At 43.3% G+C, this 16,647-nt stretch overlaps 1 protein-coding gene across 1 annotated transcript in view; it reads left to right on the forward strand.

Moving 5' to 3' along the window:
• Positions 1-16,647, forward strand: part of LOC129339511 (uncharacterized) — a 57,869-nt gene that overhangs the window by 25,461 nt on the left and 15,761 nt on the right. The window contains exons 16-18 of the mRNA XM_054994091.1: positions 478-545; positions 1,669-1,765; positions 4,470-4,660. Of these exons, the coding sequence (XP_054850066.1) occupies positions 478-545; positions 1,669-1,765; positions 4,470-4,660 (356 nt within the window). The remainder of the gene's footprint in view (positions 1-477; positions 546-1,668; positions 1,766-4,469; positions 4,661-16,647) is intronic.

Below are 16,647 nucleotides of genomic sequence, written 5' to 3' on the forward strand. Positions count from 1 at the left end.
CATCCTTACCTGCAAACCCAAGTAGGATTGCCAAACACCATGAGGGGAAAAAATGACTTGTCTCCTTTAGTAGAGGCTTAAGAGGAATGTTATTTAAAATGTGATATCATTTATCTCCATACTATGAAATGCTTGCCCCTAAAGTATGTCATCAGCTCCCCCCTCCCCCTCCACTGTGAAACTTGTTCAGCAGGAAAAAAAGTTATGTGGGGATGATGATACAGGTGCTGAAAGTCAATGGTGGCAGATGAGGAGGTCGGGCACCACACCCTGGAACGTGTCCTCACTAGGGTTGCCAACAGGCCTTGAGAAATGCATCCTGTCCTGACAGAAGCTAAATAGCCACTTGGATTGTAGACATTATCAGAAGAAACTCCTTTTTGTTCATCAGATTGCAATCAAAGGCATAAAAGAAGGCCATGCCATTTCTAGTCAGTTGGCAAGTTTGGCAACCCTAACTGTGCTTTTATCTTGCAGGGTGCTGTTATCGCAATGACCAAAGCCCTGGCCATAGATGAGAGCAAATACGGAGTGCGAGTCAACTGGTAAAACTTATTCTCCATACAGAATCCCCTCAGTGAACATTGCAATTTGCAGAGGGATACCAGGGAAGATAGGCAGGTCCTCCATATCCCAATGCCAGAAACTTAAGATTCAGGATTTTTGCTAAACCAAAACAAGAGAGAATAGACAAAGACGGTAAGGAATGGTAATGGGGAACTGGAATTCTCAGAGTGTAATATCCAGAGAATTGGGCTGAAGTCACTTTCTAGAGAAGGTGTAAGTTGTACAAAGTCCCCACATTTCTTTTGTCTTTCTAATATTGTTCCTTATGAGAAAAGAAACACAAGGAATATATTTGGCACAAAATATGATATCTTCTAGAATTACAATATAAGAAATGAATCCCAGTGGAATAACTTGGTTTCCCTTAAAGCTGTGCATAGGAAGTGTCTTTGAATACGAGTATTCATATCAGTCCCTGTGATATCATCAAAGCTTCGAAACTACTGCACTGAAAGATAGAGAAGGTGGGAGGTGTCTACCTACTAAGGAGGTTTCTCCTAGGTGTGCAGAAAAGTACATCTTAGTAAATCAATTAAAAGAAAAATAAAAAACTAGGGGGATGGGATATTCCAGCTTCAATAACATCTCAATCTGCTCCCCAAAGCCCAGAATGTAAAAAGCAGCTGAGAGTTAGTTACAGGAGAAAAAGGGGTGGGGGGTGGGTGGAGAAATCAACCTGCCTAAGAACTTACAGAATCCTGGAGGAGATCATTTGGTGGAGCAGATAGCAGCCCTCCAGTGATTCCTTGCAGGCCCGCAGCTTGGGTAACCAACTATCCGTACCTTTTCAAAAATTGATTTTGGTTATTGCTACTGCTTTTTCTTGTGCCGTAAACAAATGATTTGTTAATTCCGCGTGGGCTGAGTTTGCAGAGGCTGCAGTTTATTCCAAATTTTTCCCAGATGTATAAAGTAATAATCATGCATAGGATTGTAGGGTGAATCTGTTCATATAGTGTGTTAAACTGTAAAATGGAAGTTAATGGCTTTCTAGAATATGAAAGACACTCTTGGAAACTCAGTCATTCAGGAATATGTTTCTTGATATTTCATGATGCCCTTGCCCTTCTTTTTTTAATTCCTAAGCATTTTGAATTCTAGCGTCTCACCAGCTGCTATCTGGACTCCCTTTTTGAAAAAGTTCATAAATCAGTCACCAGATCCAGAGGCAACAATCCAGGAAACGAAAGGTCATCAGGCAAGTGCATTCCAGAAAAACAGGAAAACAGGATTTGGTTGGGTTGCCCATCTGCTTCTGCCATCTTTAGGGTGGGGCATGAAGTTCTTCTCCCTGAATAACAGCTGCAGAGGGGGAAGCATGCTGGTCCCAGAAATCTATTTAAAGGAATTCATAGTTGGGCCTTAGCAGAGTAATACTGAGTACAGAGAAGATGTGACAGGCGGTTGGAGCAACTGTGCTGGCTGGTGTGAGTGTGAGAGAGGAAATAAACTTACACTTAGCTTATATTTAGAAAAGAATTAAGAGTTCTTTTTTATAGGAACACCATACTCTGATAGGAAAGGAGGAGAGACAAATTTCTACCTACCTATCTGGTCTAAGGATAGATTTATGTTGGGGGTGCACCAGCCGAGAGAGAGAGAGAGAGAGAGAGAGAGAGAGAGAGAGAGAGAGAGAGAGAGAGAGAGAGAGAGAGAGAGAGAGAGATCTCAATCATGGCTGGTGCACCCCCAACATAAATCTATATATAAGTGCAATGGAAATACGTAGACAAACTTCTGTGGTTCTAGCTCTATAAAAATAACTTTACTACATAATAGGATAAAAAGGGTACATTGGTAGGAAAAACAATAAACACTTTCTGACTACATCTGGATAGCTAGACTGAGATTCTTGGAGAGAGAGAAACTTAGAGACTGAACATACTGATCAAGAGACTCTCACTGAACAAAGAGCAATGAAACCTTAGTATATGTTGCTAGCTAATTGCCCCCCAATAAACCAGCTCATCCAATAGACAATCCTGGATTCCCTCATTAAGACTAAAGACTCCCACTTTCTCTGGCGGGAACTTTTACTCTACGCCTAAGTGGTCCTGCTATCTGACTAAACAAACAGAATAACATTTTAACTCTTTCATGACTGAGCATAGGACACTTGCAAAAAGTCTAACAGTTTGGATGGCAGGACAAGTCTGTGTCCATGGTGCAACATGGGCCGATTCCAGACGGGCACAAATAAAGCGAGTGCTTTCGCTTTTCCAGTGACCTCACTCGTAAAAACCCGTAATGTCCCGTCCCTGCTTACCTCCAGTTCATGGTGCTGTGTTGCGCTCCAGAAGCGGACGGTGTGAACGGCGTATTGTGGGTTTGCACACTTCTGGACGCTTCGTCGCCGTGGAGAGGCCCTCCCCTTTCCCTTCTTTCTTTGCCGGCCGGCCGGCAACAATATTCCCTTAATTTTTTTTAAAAAAAACGGGCGCCATTTGCACAGTTGCATGTTTGCACACATCAAACTGCGCAAATGCGCACAAATGCACAAATGCACAAAAGTTGACGCTGCGTATTCGCATACCTGCACATTTGCGCATTTGCGCATTTGCGCAAAACACGTAAAAAATTTTTTTAAAAAAAACTGAAATGCGAACCAATGAAGGCCCCCGACGTCAACTGTGACGGGGAGGAAACAACCAATCCCGGGTACTTCAGTTGGCCGTGTGAACATCTGGAAGCGGGATGGCACGGCACGCTGCGAGACAAAGCGGATGGAGACAAAAGTGAACGTGTGGCCGGTAAGCGATTATTTCCGCAAAAAACCCGCAATTTCTGGCCATCTGGAATCGGCCATGGAGAGAGGGGAGAGAAGTGTAACAAAACCAGGAAGACAAGGATGTCATGAGGTGGAAGTCCTGAGATTAGCAATCTACACATCAAAGGATAATTCAGAGCAGTAAAGATTAAACAGATGTCCAGATCTTTCTAACTCTTTGGTTTGTGGTTGTTGGGGGTTTTCCGGGCTGTATTGCCGTGGTCTTGGCATTGTAGTTCCTGACGTTTCGCCAGCAGCTGTGGCTGGCATCTTCAGAGGTGTAGCACCAAAAGACAGAGATCTCTCAGTGTCACAGTGTGGAAAAGATGTAGGTCATTTGTATCTACTCAGGAGGGGTGGGGTTGAGCTGAGTCATTCTGTAAGAGTTTCCCAGGGTGTGGAATGCTAATGGCGGGAGGCTTCACTGTGTCCTGAGGCGGTTCTTTTGCATATGGATTGGTGCTTGATGTGCTAATCTTCTCTGCAGGGCTATTGTCGGGTGTGGAGTGTTTTGTTGGCCTGGTGTTTTTCAGAACTGGAGCCCATGCTCTGTTCATTCTTAAGGTTTCTTAAGAATGAACAGAGCATGGGCTCCAGTTCTGAAAAACACCAGGCCAACAAAACACTCCACACCCGACAATAGCCCTGCAGAGAAGATTAGCACATCAAGCACCAATCCATATGCAAAAGAACCGCCTCAGGACACAGTGAAGCCTCCCGCCATTAGCATTCCACACCCTGGGAAACTCTTACAGAATGACTCAGCTCAACCCCACCCCTCCTGAGTAGATACAAATGACCTACATCTTTTCCACACTGTGACACTGAGAGATCTCTGTCTTTTGGTGCTACACCTCTGAAGATGCCAGCCACAGCTGCTGGCGAAACGTCAGGAACTACAATGCCAAGACCACGGCAATACAGCCCGGAAAACCCCCAACAACCATCGTTCTCCGGCCGTGAAAGCCTTCGACAATACATCTTTGGTTTGTCCCTTTCTGAAATCTGTGGAAAGGGACACCATCAAGTCCTCCTCTTCTAATATTCCTCTCTGCTGAGATTCAGCTCATAATCTTATATCGCATTAGATGAGTATAGTACTCTACCTTTATTTACTTTTTTTGCATCCTTATAGCTTCTGGGACGTTTTGGGACCCCAGAAGAGGTGGCCTTGGGCGTCCTGTACCTGGCTGCTGATGGAACTTTCTGTACTGGTTTCGACCTCATGCTCAGTGGTGGAGCAGAAGTCGGCTTTGGGAAGAAGGACGAGGTGGATCCTGAGCCTGGCCCACATGGGAGTGGGAGCTTCCAGGACTCCTCCAGGAAGTAACAGAGCTGTAACATGGGGTGAGGACAAGAGCTAAGAGCTCAGCTGTCATTTACTCAAAGTCACCCATTCAAGAAGCACTCCAGGAAGGTTTTGCATCATGAAGCTGTAGCAAAAGGGGATCAAAAGTGAGAGACTCGAGAGTCGGTGCGGTGTAGAGATTAGTGTCCGACTAGGAAGGTCCAGAATGAAAGGTGGCAGCCCCATCTTGGGTTCAGCTTCACCAGGGTCTGATACTGTAAGGAGGAACTCAGCCGTGGAAGGTCCCCTCTCTAATTATGCTTCCATTTGTAAGATGCATGTGCCCAAGGACAACGGGACCATGAAATTGTTGAACTTCATTAATTGCTTCCTGTTGATATTTTCTGTTGAATTCCTTTGACCAACACCTGTGCATGTCCTTATCCCAAGTCCCATCATTCAATAAAGACATGGCTCAATGAAAAGAAATGCCATCTTTGTGCTGTTGCTGTCTCATTTTGATGCATAAGCAAAAGTTTTCATCAAGACCTACCCCACCTAATTGAGCTGTGTTTGGTGCCCTCTCACCTTTCTTTCCCTCACTTACACCAGTTGTTATTAATCAGTGTGTGTGTGTGTGTGTGTGTGTGTGTGTTGTCTTTACTCCTTTCTTCCACTGCCACTCAAACTGAAACAGGCTTTTCCCTTCATCAGCTCTTGGGGCAAGCTGGTGAGCCTCTGAGCATGTACAGAATTCTAGCACATGACTAAGTTGTCAGCACACAGCTGAGGCCTGACACAATTTATCTTAATCTTAATTGAACTACAACAGCCTACAGAATATAGGGAGTACACAGGATAGCACAAGGTGTGCCGCCACAAAAAGAAAAGAAGTTTCTATGGTCTAACTACGACATCAAGTGTTACCACAGAGTACCCCGTTCATCCCCTTCTTGGGCTCGGTTTCTAGTGCCTGAAGTGGAAAGCCAGCCCACCAGTCCGATCATGTGACTCTAGAACATCACTCTCTCTTCTCAAAGTGGGGGACAGGAATCCCCTTCCCTAAATCCAGGCATTTTCCCAAGTGCCGTTACAAGCTGTTTCTCATACTACATTCTCCTCGTTCCTCAGGTCTCTGGTTTGGTGATGGTACCCTAAGTTTAAAAAAAAATGCAATTATTTATCCCAAGTTGTCAGTTACCCAAACATCTGAAGGAGAGGTGTCAAGTTGAGCAAACGGCATTGCAATTGCCCTGCTCTTCTTTGCTTTCCAGGCTAACTCAGAGCTCAGTTATGAAAAGGTGAATCAGAGGGTGGTTTGATATTAAAAGGCCTGTTCACAACATCCACCCATTAAGCTGGACAATGCAACGGAAATAGTCCCAGAGAGTTCTGCCTACAGTCATCTAGCTTAAGGGGGAGGGTGTTGTCATCAGGCCTTTTAATATCAAAACAGCCTCTGATTCCCCTTCCTGGAGAGCCAGGAAGTGCAGGATGAAGCTGACGTTGGTTCCCAGTTACTAATTCACACTTCCTAGTTCCTTATTGGCAGACCAGTTCCCAGTTCCTAATTCACAGTTTCAAGTTCCTTATGGCAGAGCCAGTTCCTAGTTTCTTATTTGCAGAGCAAAACACAAATATTGGGGGAAGTTGAAAAGCTCTGTACCCTGAAATAAAGACTGTAGGAGCACATATAATACACTTCTGTATTCAGCGGACACTCCCCTCTAAGTGGACGTATACTGGGTCCTCCTACAAAGCCCACATCTTGAGTTAACAGCTTCAAAGTAGGGTAAGAGATACAAGCCCTCTGCACCCCCAAACAATCTTGCATGGCCCAACATCACACAGTCTTGCACTCAGTAGACTGCCTCCTACAACCAGACAGCTGCTGATGCCCATCCAAACATTGGTTCTGGAGCTAAGACCTCCTGTTTGGGCTGCCTCCCAGAAGCTGGTGTTGGGAACCGCCTTGATGTTGTAGTTTTGATCACTAGTATGAGTTTTCTTTCTGCAATTACCTGCTTCGGGTTAACTTCTAGAAAGGTGTCAGGGGCTGTAAACTTTGACCAAATGGCACAGAACCCCTCATCTGAACCTGCTTTGATCCAGAGATCAGGAGGAGTGGCAAACACCCAAGAAGATAAGAGTTAAAAATCAACAAGATCTGAATACTCTGGAGAAGTGGGCAGTTGTGAACAGGATGCAATTCAACATAGATAAGTGCACAGTATTACATCTGGGCCACAAAAATGTGAAGCACAAATTGCGGATGAGGAATACGCTTCGGGGTAGTAGTGTATGCGAAAGAGATCTTGGGGTAAAAGTGGACTGTAAACTAAATATGAGCAGTCGGTGTGATGTGGTGGCAAAAAAAGGTACTCTGTCTTGCGTTGTATCAAAAGTGCCATTGCATCGAAATCGCAGGAGGTCATAATTCCTCTCTATACTGCCTTGGTCAGGCTGCACCTGGAGTACTGTGTGCAGTTCTGGAGGCCTCCCTTCAAAAAGGATGTGGACAAAATCGAGAGGGTGCAGAAGAAAGCGAAGAGAATGATCAGGGGTCTGGATCAGGGGTCCCTACGAGGAAAGGCTTTTGGAATGTTTAGTTTGGAGAAGAGGAGATTGAGGGGGGACATGATTGCTCTCTAAACATTTGAAAGGCTGTCATTTGGAGGAGGGCAGGGAGCTTTTCCAGTTGGCAGCAGAGGATAAGACTTGAAACAACGGGCTTAAATTACATGCAGAAAGGTACCAGCTGGATATTAGGAAAAACCTTTTCATGGTCAGAGTAGTTCAAAGGTGAAATTAGCTGCCTAGGGAGGTGGTGAGCTCCCCTTCATTTTCAAGAAGAGGTTGGATGAATATTTATCAGGGATGCTTTAGGCTCATGCTGCATTGGGCAGGGGGTTGGACTAGAAGGTCTGTATGGCCCCTTCCAATTCTGTGATTCTGTGAATTCACGTCAGTGGGGAAATTGTTGTTTTTGGCTGTGAAAAGTGCCTAGTCTATTGCTGTGTTTATTTATGTATCGCCTCCCTGCCTTTACTGCCATGTCCTTTACATTTGTAGCCCCCTGTCCTCAGTTGGTATATCATGCCTTAGACAGTTTTTGCCACTCTGTGCAGCTTTTATTTACATTGTTTCTCAGTCTCTGTAACCTTAGGCCTATTGCATTATTTACTGAAGGACTTTGCTGTATGATTGCATTGTTTTACATATTTTGTAATCTGCCTTGAGTCTCAGGGAGAAAGGTGGGCTATAAATGTAGCAAGCAAACAAACTTATTAGCTGTCCCCTGACAAATTGAGTGACTGTACTGAGTAAGGTTGCCAGCAGGCCTGAAAATAAAATGTCCTGTCCCTGAAACAGAGGTTTAACGGGATGTTATTTGCTAGGTAATACTATGAAAAACTTTAACTGCCCATTTCCACATATTAGTCCTCTGTTAAAGGGACAGGACAGTTTTTTCTCCAGGCCTGATGGCAACCCAAGCACTGAGCAAGTTTGAGCAGGGGTTTGTCACATATCTTCTTTGAACTTACTCATTTTAAACCATTGTCACTTAACAATTAGAACAGAACTTGAAGGGTACCAATCAAAACTGTAAAACAAGGCTGAAATGGTACAATTGTCAGCAGTTTAAAAAGCACTGCACATCATTCTCCTTTGGGCGTTGGAGCCTGGTGAAGCCCAGTTAGGGGGAGAGGAGGGAAATCAGCAAGGTATAATGAATGTTACAGAGTCCACCCTTCAAAGCAGCCATTTGTTCCAGGGGGAATTATCTCTGTTGTGTGGTGATCAGTGGTACTTGTGGGAGACCTGCAGCCCCTCCCTGGAGGTTGGAAAGCCTGCAAGAGTGTATATCTGGCCCAAAGTCACTTGGCAAGCTTCCATGGCTCAGTGAGGATTTGAACCTGGATGCCCCAGATCCTACAACAAGACATATACTGGAAGTGATTGAAAGACTGGTTCTGGAGAGAGGCAGTCTCACACAAGCCTGTTTTGGGAAGAGAGGTGACTTTGGAGGGGAGGAGAATGATGTATGGTGCTTTGGATCACCATTGTTGAGAAAGGTGGGGTGTAATAGAAATAAATAATGTTTTGTTTTAAGCAACTGTACATGTAAGAAAAATCCTGTTCATACTTTTTTTATTCCTCTGAGAGCCCAAAGAAAATAAAAGTAAGAATGAAAGTCACCTTTGTCTGATTTCTGGCGTCTAGATGTTAAAAGTGGTGTGCTGGTAATTAACAGCCCCAAACAGCCATTTTCCCACCAACATGTTTGGATGGGCACCAGCACCTGTCTGGCTGTAGGGGGCAGTCTAGTGAGCGGAGGGTTGTGTGATGTGGGGCCATGCAAGATTGTTTGGGGGTGCAGAGGGCTTGTATCTCTTACCCTACTTTGAAGCTGTTAACTCAAGACGTGGGCTTTTTAGGACCCAGTATATGCCCACTTAGAGGGGAGAGTCCACTGAATATGGAGGTGTATTATATGTGCTCCTACAGTCTTTATTTTGGGGTACAGAACTTTTCAACTTCCCCCAATATTTGTGTTTAGCTCTGCAAATAAGAAACTAGGAACTGACTCTGCCATAAGGAACTTGGAACTGTGAATTAGGAAGTGTGAACTGGTCTGCCAATAAGGAACTAGGAACTGAGAATTAGGAACCAACTTCAGCTTCATAAGAGCTGGGCAAGTGGAATGTCATTTTCTAAACTTGAGATGTAACTGCAAGTGCTTCTGTTGTAGCTGCAGGAAAATGAAACCAGGAGAGCCTATGAGCCAGCTCTACAAGACAGATGTGAGGAGGGGCTACTCGGCTCAATGCTTCTCCCACCAGTACTGTTAAGGTGGTCTTTAAGGATCAAGAAGATGTGGATTTTTTTGTCATTTGAGAAGGCTTGCACTGAGAAATTCGCCAAAATGGACTTTTTATGGGTGCTGAGACCTCAAGTGAGTGAGAGATTGCTCGAGCTGCTATCAGAGGAAGATCTTGCTCAACTTGGCAACTACGACCAGTTCAGAAACAAAGCTAGGGTGTGTTTTTGGCTATCCTGTGAGCTGTGTAGGAAAATGGTCCAGTAGATGAAACAAGACCAAGGAGTAGCTTGCGGATACTTTTATGCAAGAGGCCTCTTCAAGAGGGGCTAGTGGGAAAACACTACCAGAATCTGCAATCTGTTGTCAACATGTAGGCAGTGTCCCATTTAATTAGGGAATTTAGCTTTAAAAAGTATAAGTAAGAGGAATAACAGGGTTTCTCCACCTATGTTTATGGGTAGTATTCTCAAACTCTCAAGTAAACCAGGCAAATATCCAACCAGAAAGATTTTTTTATTGAAGAGAAATAAAAGGAAGAACCTAAAGAAATCACATAAAGCACACATATAAGGCTAACTAAGGAAATCAGGGAGGAAAGGGGAGGAAAGTGTAACCTGTTTTGTTCAAGGAACAACATCATATAAATAGATATATCTAATTTGAGAACTGGGAGAGTTCATGTCTATAACACTATGATCCCACCTTGTGACACTTATATTTATAAAAAATAACAATGAACAAACTTGGAAAAGAAAGCATCTTATTTGGAACAATATAATAATAGAGCATATGCAACAATCATGTAACAAAACGGGCCTGTTTTGCTCAAGCAGACCCAGGTCTCAGTCTTTCTGACATCTACTAGACAGTTCCTAGAAATGCAGCAACTTGTAGCTGTGCTCTGCGTAGGGACGCCTTCTGTTCTTCACAGGAGTCTACAACATTAACAGAGAGTTCATGAAAGGAGTGTTTCTGAGGAGAGAGTGCTTCTCCCTGCAGTTTCAGGCCCTCCAGTCTCTCAAGGAAAATTTATACATGTAACATTCATTTCAAATAGTCCTAACAATAATCAAAATACAACTAACAGCCAATTAATATAAACACAATCCTCCCAGTAATAAGTAAAGAAATTCTCATACCTACAACACTGAGAGTTCATGAAAGGAGTGTTTCTGAGGACAGAGTGCTTCTCCCTGCAGTTTCAGGCCCTCCAGTCTCTCAAGGAAAATTGTGCCTTTTTTTCCTTATAAGGACTACCCCAACTCTTTATCGCCCTCTAGTGGACAAGGGTTACAAAAGCAGTTAAGAAGGGCAATAATTTCCAGTCATGAAGACAGCAGCAAAATGACCAGTGTTTCAGGAAGAAAAGAAGCCCAAATGGATTTAGGGGTGTATGGCAGGTCGACACTAGACATGGGCATGAATGGAATAAAACCCCAAACACCCTGTTCATCGTTCGTTGCCATCCACGAACAACAAACAATGAACATGGATGAACATGAACTGTTCCCGGATATGTTTGTTGTTTGTGGGGGCCAGCACCCCCCAACCCCCCACTTAGCCCCCTTCCCCTCAAACTCACTTACCTGGCCCTTTAAAAATCCCTTTAAAGAATCCCCCCCTGCCGCCTGCCAGCTGATAGTTTAAAGGGCCCTGCCCTGGCAAAAACAGCAGTGTCTGCTGGCAGCTAGTTTGAGGGGTTACAAAAGTGACCTTCCCAATGTCCAATACCCACCAAATTTGCTGGGGACATAGTCCTCTCTGTCTTCTGAAGACCCTCCCCCCCCCCCAAGTTTCAGAGAGATTGCATCCCGGGAAAGGCATGATCCACGAGTCTCCCCATTGGCTGTCATTTTCTTTTCACAGTGGCAAAAACAGGACTCTCTGCTGGAAGTACTTTGAAGGGTTAAAGCCAGAAGGAAAGCCAGAAGGAGTTCAGACAGAGTTCAGTCCCTCCCTGCCCCCAGTTGCCAAATGGATTGATCGCAGGTGCCAGACTGTCTGGCTTGATGAACGGCTGCCAAAGGCAACGAACAAGGCTTGCAACGACAACCTGTTCATTTAGGATGGGGCCTCATGAACAGCTTGTTCAAGAACAGCAGATTAGGCTGTTCGTGGGTTTTTTCTGTTCGTAATGCTGTTCGTGCCCATGTCTAGTCCACACACACACATAGAGCACATGGCTGGATAGTCCAGTCATAGTGTGAAATGCTCCCTGGGAAAAGCTGACCTTTCTGCCAAGGTGGACAATGGAGATGGGAGAGGCTTCCTAAGGTGGACTATTGGTGTGAAAGGTGCTTAATGACCCTTTGAGCACTGGATGGGGAAAGCTACCAAGCTTGCTGAAAAGCTTGACTGTTGCTTGATTAGGGGAAGCAAGATTAGGCATTGACAGGCTGAGCTTCATGGAAGCCTCGTTGTTCTAAATGATCCAGCTCTGGGGTGTGGAGGGGGGCATTGGTCAGCCAGCCACTCTGATTCACCTCCTGATAATTTTCCAGGCTCCTGTCCACTTGCAATCCATTTTGACGGGGTAGGCAGTGCCTTGTGTTTATGGAATACGAGGAAGGGGGTTTATGATATCCCATCAATAAACTGCTCTCTCACCATGAGGTAGGATCTGACTGCTAATAATTTTCCATGCTCCAAGGAAGGAAATATGTCATAGGCATATGATTTCATTGCACTCATATGGAGAGGCAAGCAGGCTGCAGGTATCAAGGAGGGAGGGAAAAGGGAGAGAGGATGAGAAGGATGAAAAAGGAATAGGAAAAGTGTCATCAAAAATTGTGATGCTTCATAGAAATTGGGATGCTGAAGGCCCAGAAGCTTTGGCAGAATTGGATTCAGCTCCACCTGGCCCAGACTCTGATACTGTAAGCAGGAGCTGAGCCCTGCAATGTCCCTTCTCTAATTAGGTTTTAGTTTATCATATGGATGTGCCCAAGGAGAGCAAGATCATAAGAGAAAAGATTCCAGTAGCACCTTTAAGACTAACCAACATTACAGCAGCATACGCTTTCGAGAATCACAGTTCTCTTTGTCAGATGCATGACGAAGATCATAAGATCCTTGAAGTTTATTATTATTGTCATCATCCTCATTATAATTAATAACAACAACATTTGATTTACATACTGCCCTTCAGCACAACTTAATGCCCATTCAGAGCAGTTTACAAAGTGTGTTTTTATTATCCTCACAACAGTCACCCTGTGAGGTGGGTGGGGCTCAGAGAGCCCTGAGAGAGCTGTGACTGACCCTACCACACCACTTCCTGTTGATTTTTCTGTTTAATTCCCTTGACCATCAGCAGTGCTTGTTCTTATTCCACATCCCATCACCCAATAACGACATGGTTCAATGAGAAGTGGTGCCATAAGTATGTTTTTTGCTGTTTGGTTTTGATACATGTATGTTAATTTCAGGACCTACCCTTCCTAGCAGAGTGGGATTTGGTGCCCTCTCAGCTTCTTTTCCCTTCACCTCCAAGCTCTCTTCCTGGATTTGTTTGCTTCTCCTCTTTCACCCCGTTTCAGATGTTTTATGCGTAAATTGTACTTGCTTGATGCAGAGGGAACAGCGATTTTGCACATCCTTCAAAATTAGGGTTTCTGAACAAAACAGTGGTGGAGTTGATGTATATCAAAACATCTATCATTCTCTCCTGCCTGTCCTCCCATGTTGGAAGGTGTAGCAGCGGAAGTTCTACTTCAGCTTATATTCCTCAAAGAGGGCCCAAAAACTGGATTTTAAAAAGCGTTCACAACAATTAAAACTTCATTTGATGATTTAACAAAGCATATGACAGGAGAGGAGATGGCAACTTAACAGCAGAAGGGAAGGATTGGAAAAATCTGTCAAGAATGCTGAGAAAATGCAAGTTCTTTTTCAAAAAAGAGGGAACTCAAAGTAAAGCAGCCTGCAAAATGCCCATTTTGAAGAGAGGCTCAAATTCAAGATGGCGTTCTGAGCCGTTCGTACTCCTGCTTTCTTCAAGCTGTAATATAAGTGCCTGTGCTGAGCTTTGATCTCAAGGTTGTTCATACAGTGATTTTAAATGGAATTTTAGCAGTTTCAGTTCCCTGGTCTATTTTTTTTTTTCTGACAGTCAGCTCACGTTATCTCTGAGGGCCAAATTACAAGTGACGAATGACGGCAAGTGTATTCCTCCCTGTTCACTTGTCCTCCACTTGCTCTCCACTTGATCCACTTGCCGTTCAAGTGTCACTTGTAGCTTGGCCCTGAGAGCCTACAGCTGGGAGTGCTACTGCTTGGTCTATTAACTGAAATTAAAATACTCTCATTGAGAACTTGGTCTGTCATTAGTGTGTTTTAATTGCTATCAGAAGCTGGAGTTTGTGGGAGTTGTTTTCTCCAAATGTTGGGAACAATAAAAAGAGCCCACTACGCAGATGATTTATTTTCCCTCCCGGCAGGCAAACAGACAAAAATGGATGACTTTTTCCTTCCGAGCTCTGCTCCATTGATCTCTGTTTTCCCAACTTCTAATTGCATCACTCCCCTCGTAAATTTAGAAGAGGACACTAATTGCACAGCTGAGAAGGGAGTTAAATCCTGTCAGCAGTAAACATCAGTAAAAGATGGACTTGTTAACAACAGAAGTCCCAATGATATGCTTTTTGACTCTATGCTACTAACAGCGAAAACTGAGTTGGACCTTAGTTTTGAAAGATTGAAAATAACTGACAGTAAAATTGATCAAGGCCGAATCCACACTCACTCACCATCCACTTATCTTGCGCAGTCATGGCAATCGGGTTCATTCCGCTACCATGCTGTGCATCATCACACTCACCCTTCCAGTGCATCTTCATGGCGCAATCATTTCTCCACACGCCACTGAGTAAAGCGTTACAGTGGGCGGTTCTATCCTCTGCCGTCAGAATTGATGGTGCACGTCACTTCCCTTTTTTTTTTTAAAAAAAGTCAATTTTCCGGTATACCGATATTCCGACTTTTAAGAAATGGCAATGTACCCTCCCCCTCATCTTTGATTGGCTCATTTTTTGCTTGTCACAGACCACTTTCTAACAATTGGCTGGTTGATATGGCGGGCAAATTTGAAATCAGATTGTCACATTAAAGGCATTGTCCGGAAATTCTGCTGCTCAGAGTGGTTTTCTGCTTTTAGTAGTTAACAACATGGATGCTCAGAGTGTGATATTTGTGATGATGGCTCAGATTGTGGTTGGCATGCTTCGCAGCACAGCCACGCGACACCACGAGATGATGCATTCTGTCTTTTGCACATGGTAGAATCTCCCACCTGCATCCTAAACTTTCAGGAATATATTTGTTTTCCGCACCTGCCATTTACTGGAGATGATCGTTGTGGGAAATACAGGATTGCTCAGCTTGGCTCCTCGCGCTCTTAAAAATGGCGGAACACAGTAGGGAAACGGTCCCCGTGTGATATGCACATGCTCCGGTGATGGTTTCTTTTCCCGCGCAAACCACTGCCCACTACAGTTGGTTTACCGGTATACTGACCTTTCTGCACTGCGCAAAAAAAAAAAAAAGGTGAGGAGAAAATGGATTTCCGCCACTATCACGTGGTTTAGAAGGAAGGTGCAATTGTGGCACGGTGATGGTGGGGAACAAGCGGAATGGGAAAGCGTGTGAATATCTCCATGAACAGTGTACCGCTTGCAAAAAAAGGTGTGGAAACGAAAAGGAAGTGTGGATTCGGCCCAACTTATTCAACTTACCCAGAAGCTGTTGCAGCATACTAAAGTTAAAGCAGACTCTGTCGGGTCTATGACTGAAAAACTGCATCCTCTTCTCCAAAAAGGGGGTGTTAACAAGGGCAAGGCTTGGCAGACCCAAACTGAGAAGGCACAAACCCTGTTAAAGCTACAGCCCTGCAAAATGTGCTGACTATTTATACCTACAAAGGCAAGATATTACCCTGGAACTCAGTAAGATGGGCCAATCATCATCAAAAAGCCCTTTTACATGAGAACATACTAGTTATTGACTTAATTTCAGTCAAGCCTCTTCATTTATACAAGGCACAAAAGTTTTTTCTTACTTTTGGTAGCCCCAGAGATCCCAGCTTGTTGCTATGTCAGAAAGAATTTCTATATTCCAGAGGGATCTTCCCCATGAGGGTTTTTTTTTAAAGAATTTTTATTGGATGGGTCATTATATCAATTCACACATACAACACATTATTTTATCTCCCCCATATAATAATATCCCCCACCTTTCCCCCCTTTTCCATTGACTTCCGACATTTTTCCATTCCCTTAATATATAATCCTTAACCATCCTAAACCCTATATAACATAGCTATCCAATAACATATAATATATTCTAACAATATGTATCATATATTTAATACTATATAATATCCAGTATATTCTAGCAATGAATCATATATTCTATTACTCAACATATACACTCTCTGTAATAACATACTCTATAATAGTATAACATATAATATTCCATATCCAAAATAATATATATCTACTATACCATATCTATAACATTCAAATTTATTATTTTCAGTATTACTTTAAGATATATTGTCTCATTTTTTCCTCTTATAACTTAAATTAAGCATTTAATATAGTGTCCTACAATATACCATAATCTGGTGTATACCCTATAAATCTTGTCTTATTATAACCTAATGTATTATAGCAAAATACATCACTATAGCCTGGTATATTATCACAAACTATATTATCCTTTTCCAATATAATGTTAAAGTTTCTATCTCTATATTCAGTTAAAGTAACAGATCACTATCCTCCCCTTAAAAAGTATCCAAAGACCACACTTTCCCTTTAATGTCCCACTTTTTTTCTACATAATTCTTAAGTTTCTCCCAGCTTCTTTTATATTCTTCCACAAGTTCTTCTCGTAGTTTCCTTGTAAGTTTGTCCATTTCTGCCAGATTCAATGTTTTCAAGATCCAATCTTCCACTGATGGTATCTCCTTTATCTTCCACAACTGAGCATATAGTATCCTAGCCGCCGTAATCATATAAAACACCATTATCCTGTCCATTTTATCAAATTCTTCAAGGTTCATACATAACAATAACAATTCTGGGTTTTTAACAACATTTTTCTGTAATATATCTGACATAGCGTCTACTATTTCCCCCCAGAACTGTTTAGCTTTTTCACACGTCCACCACATATGGTAAAAAGAACCTTCACGTTTCC

Source organism: Eublepharis macularius, chromosome 12 (genome assembly GCF_028583425.1).
Source record: "Eublepharis macularius isolate TG4126 chromosome 12, MPM_Emac_v1.0, whole genome shotgun sequence".
In the NCBI taxonomy this organism is placed as follows: Eukaryota; Metazoa; Chordata; class Lepidosauria; order Squamata; family Eublepharidae; genus Eublepharis; species Eublepharis macularius.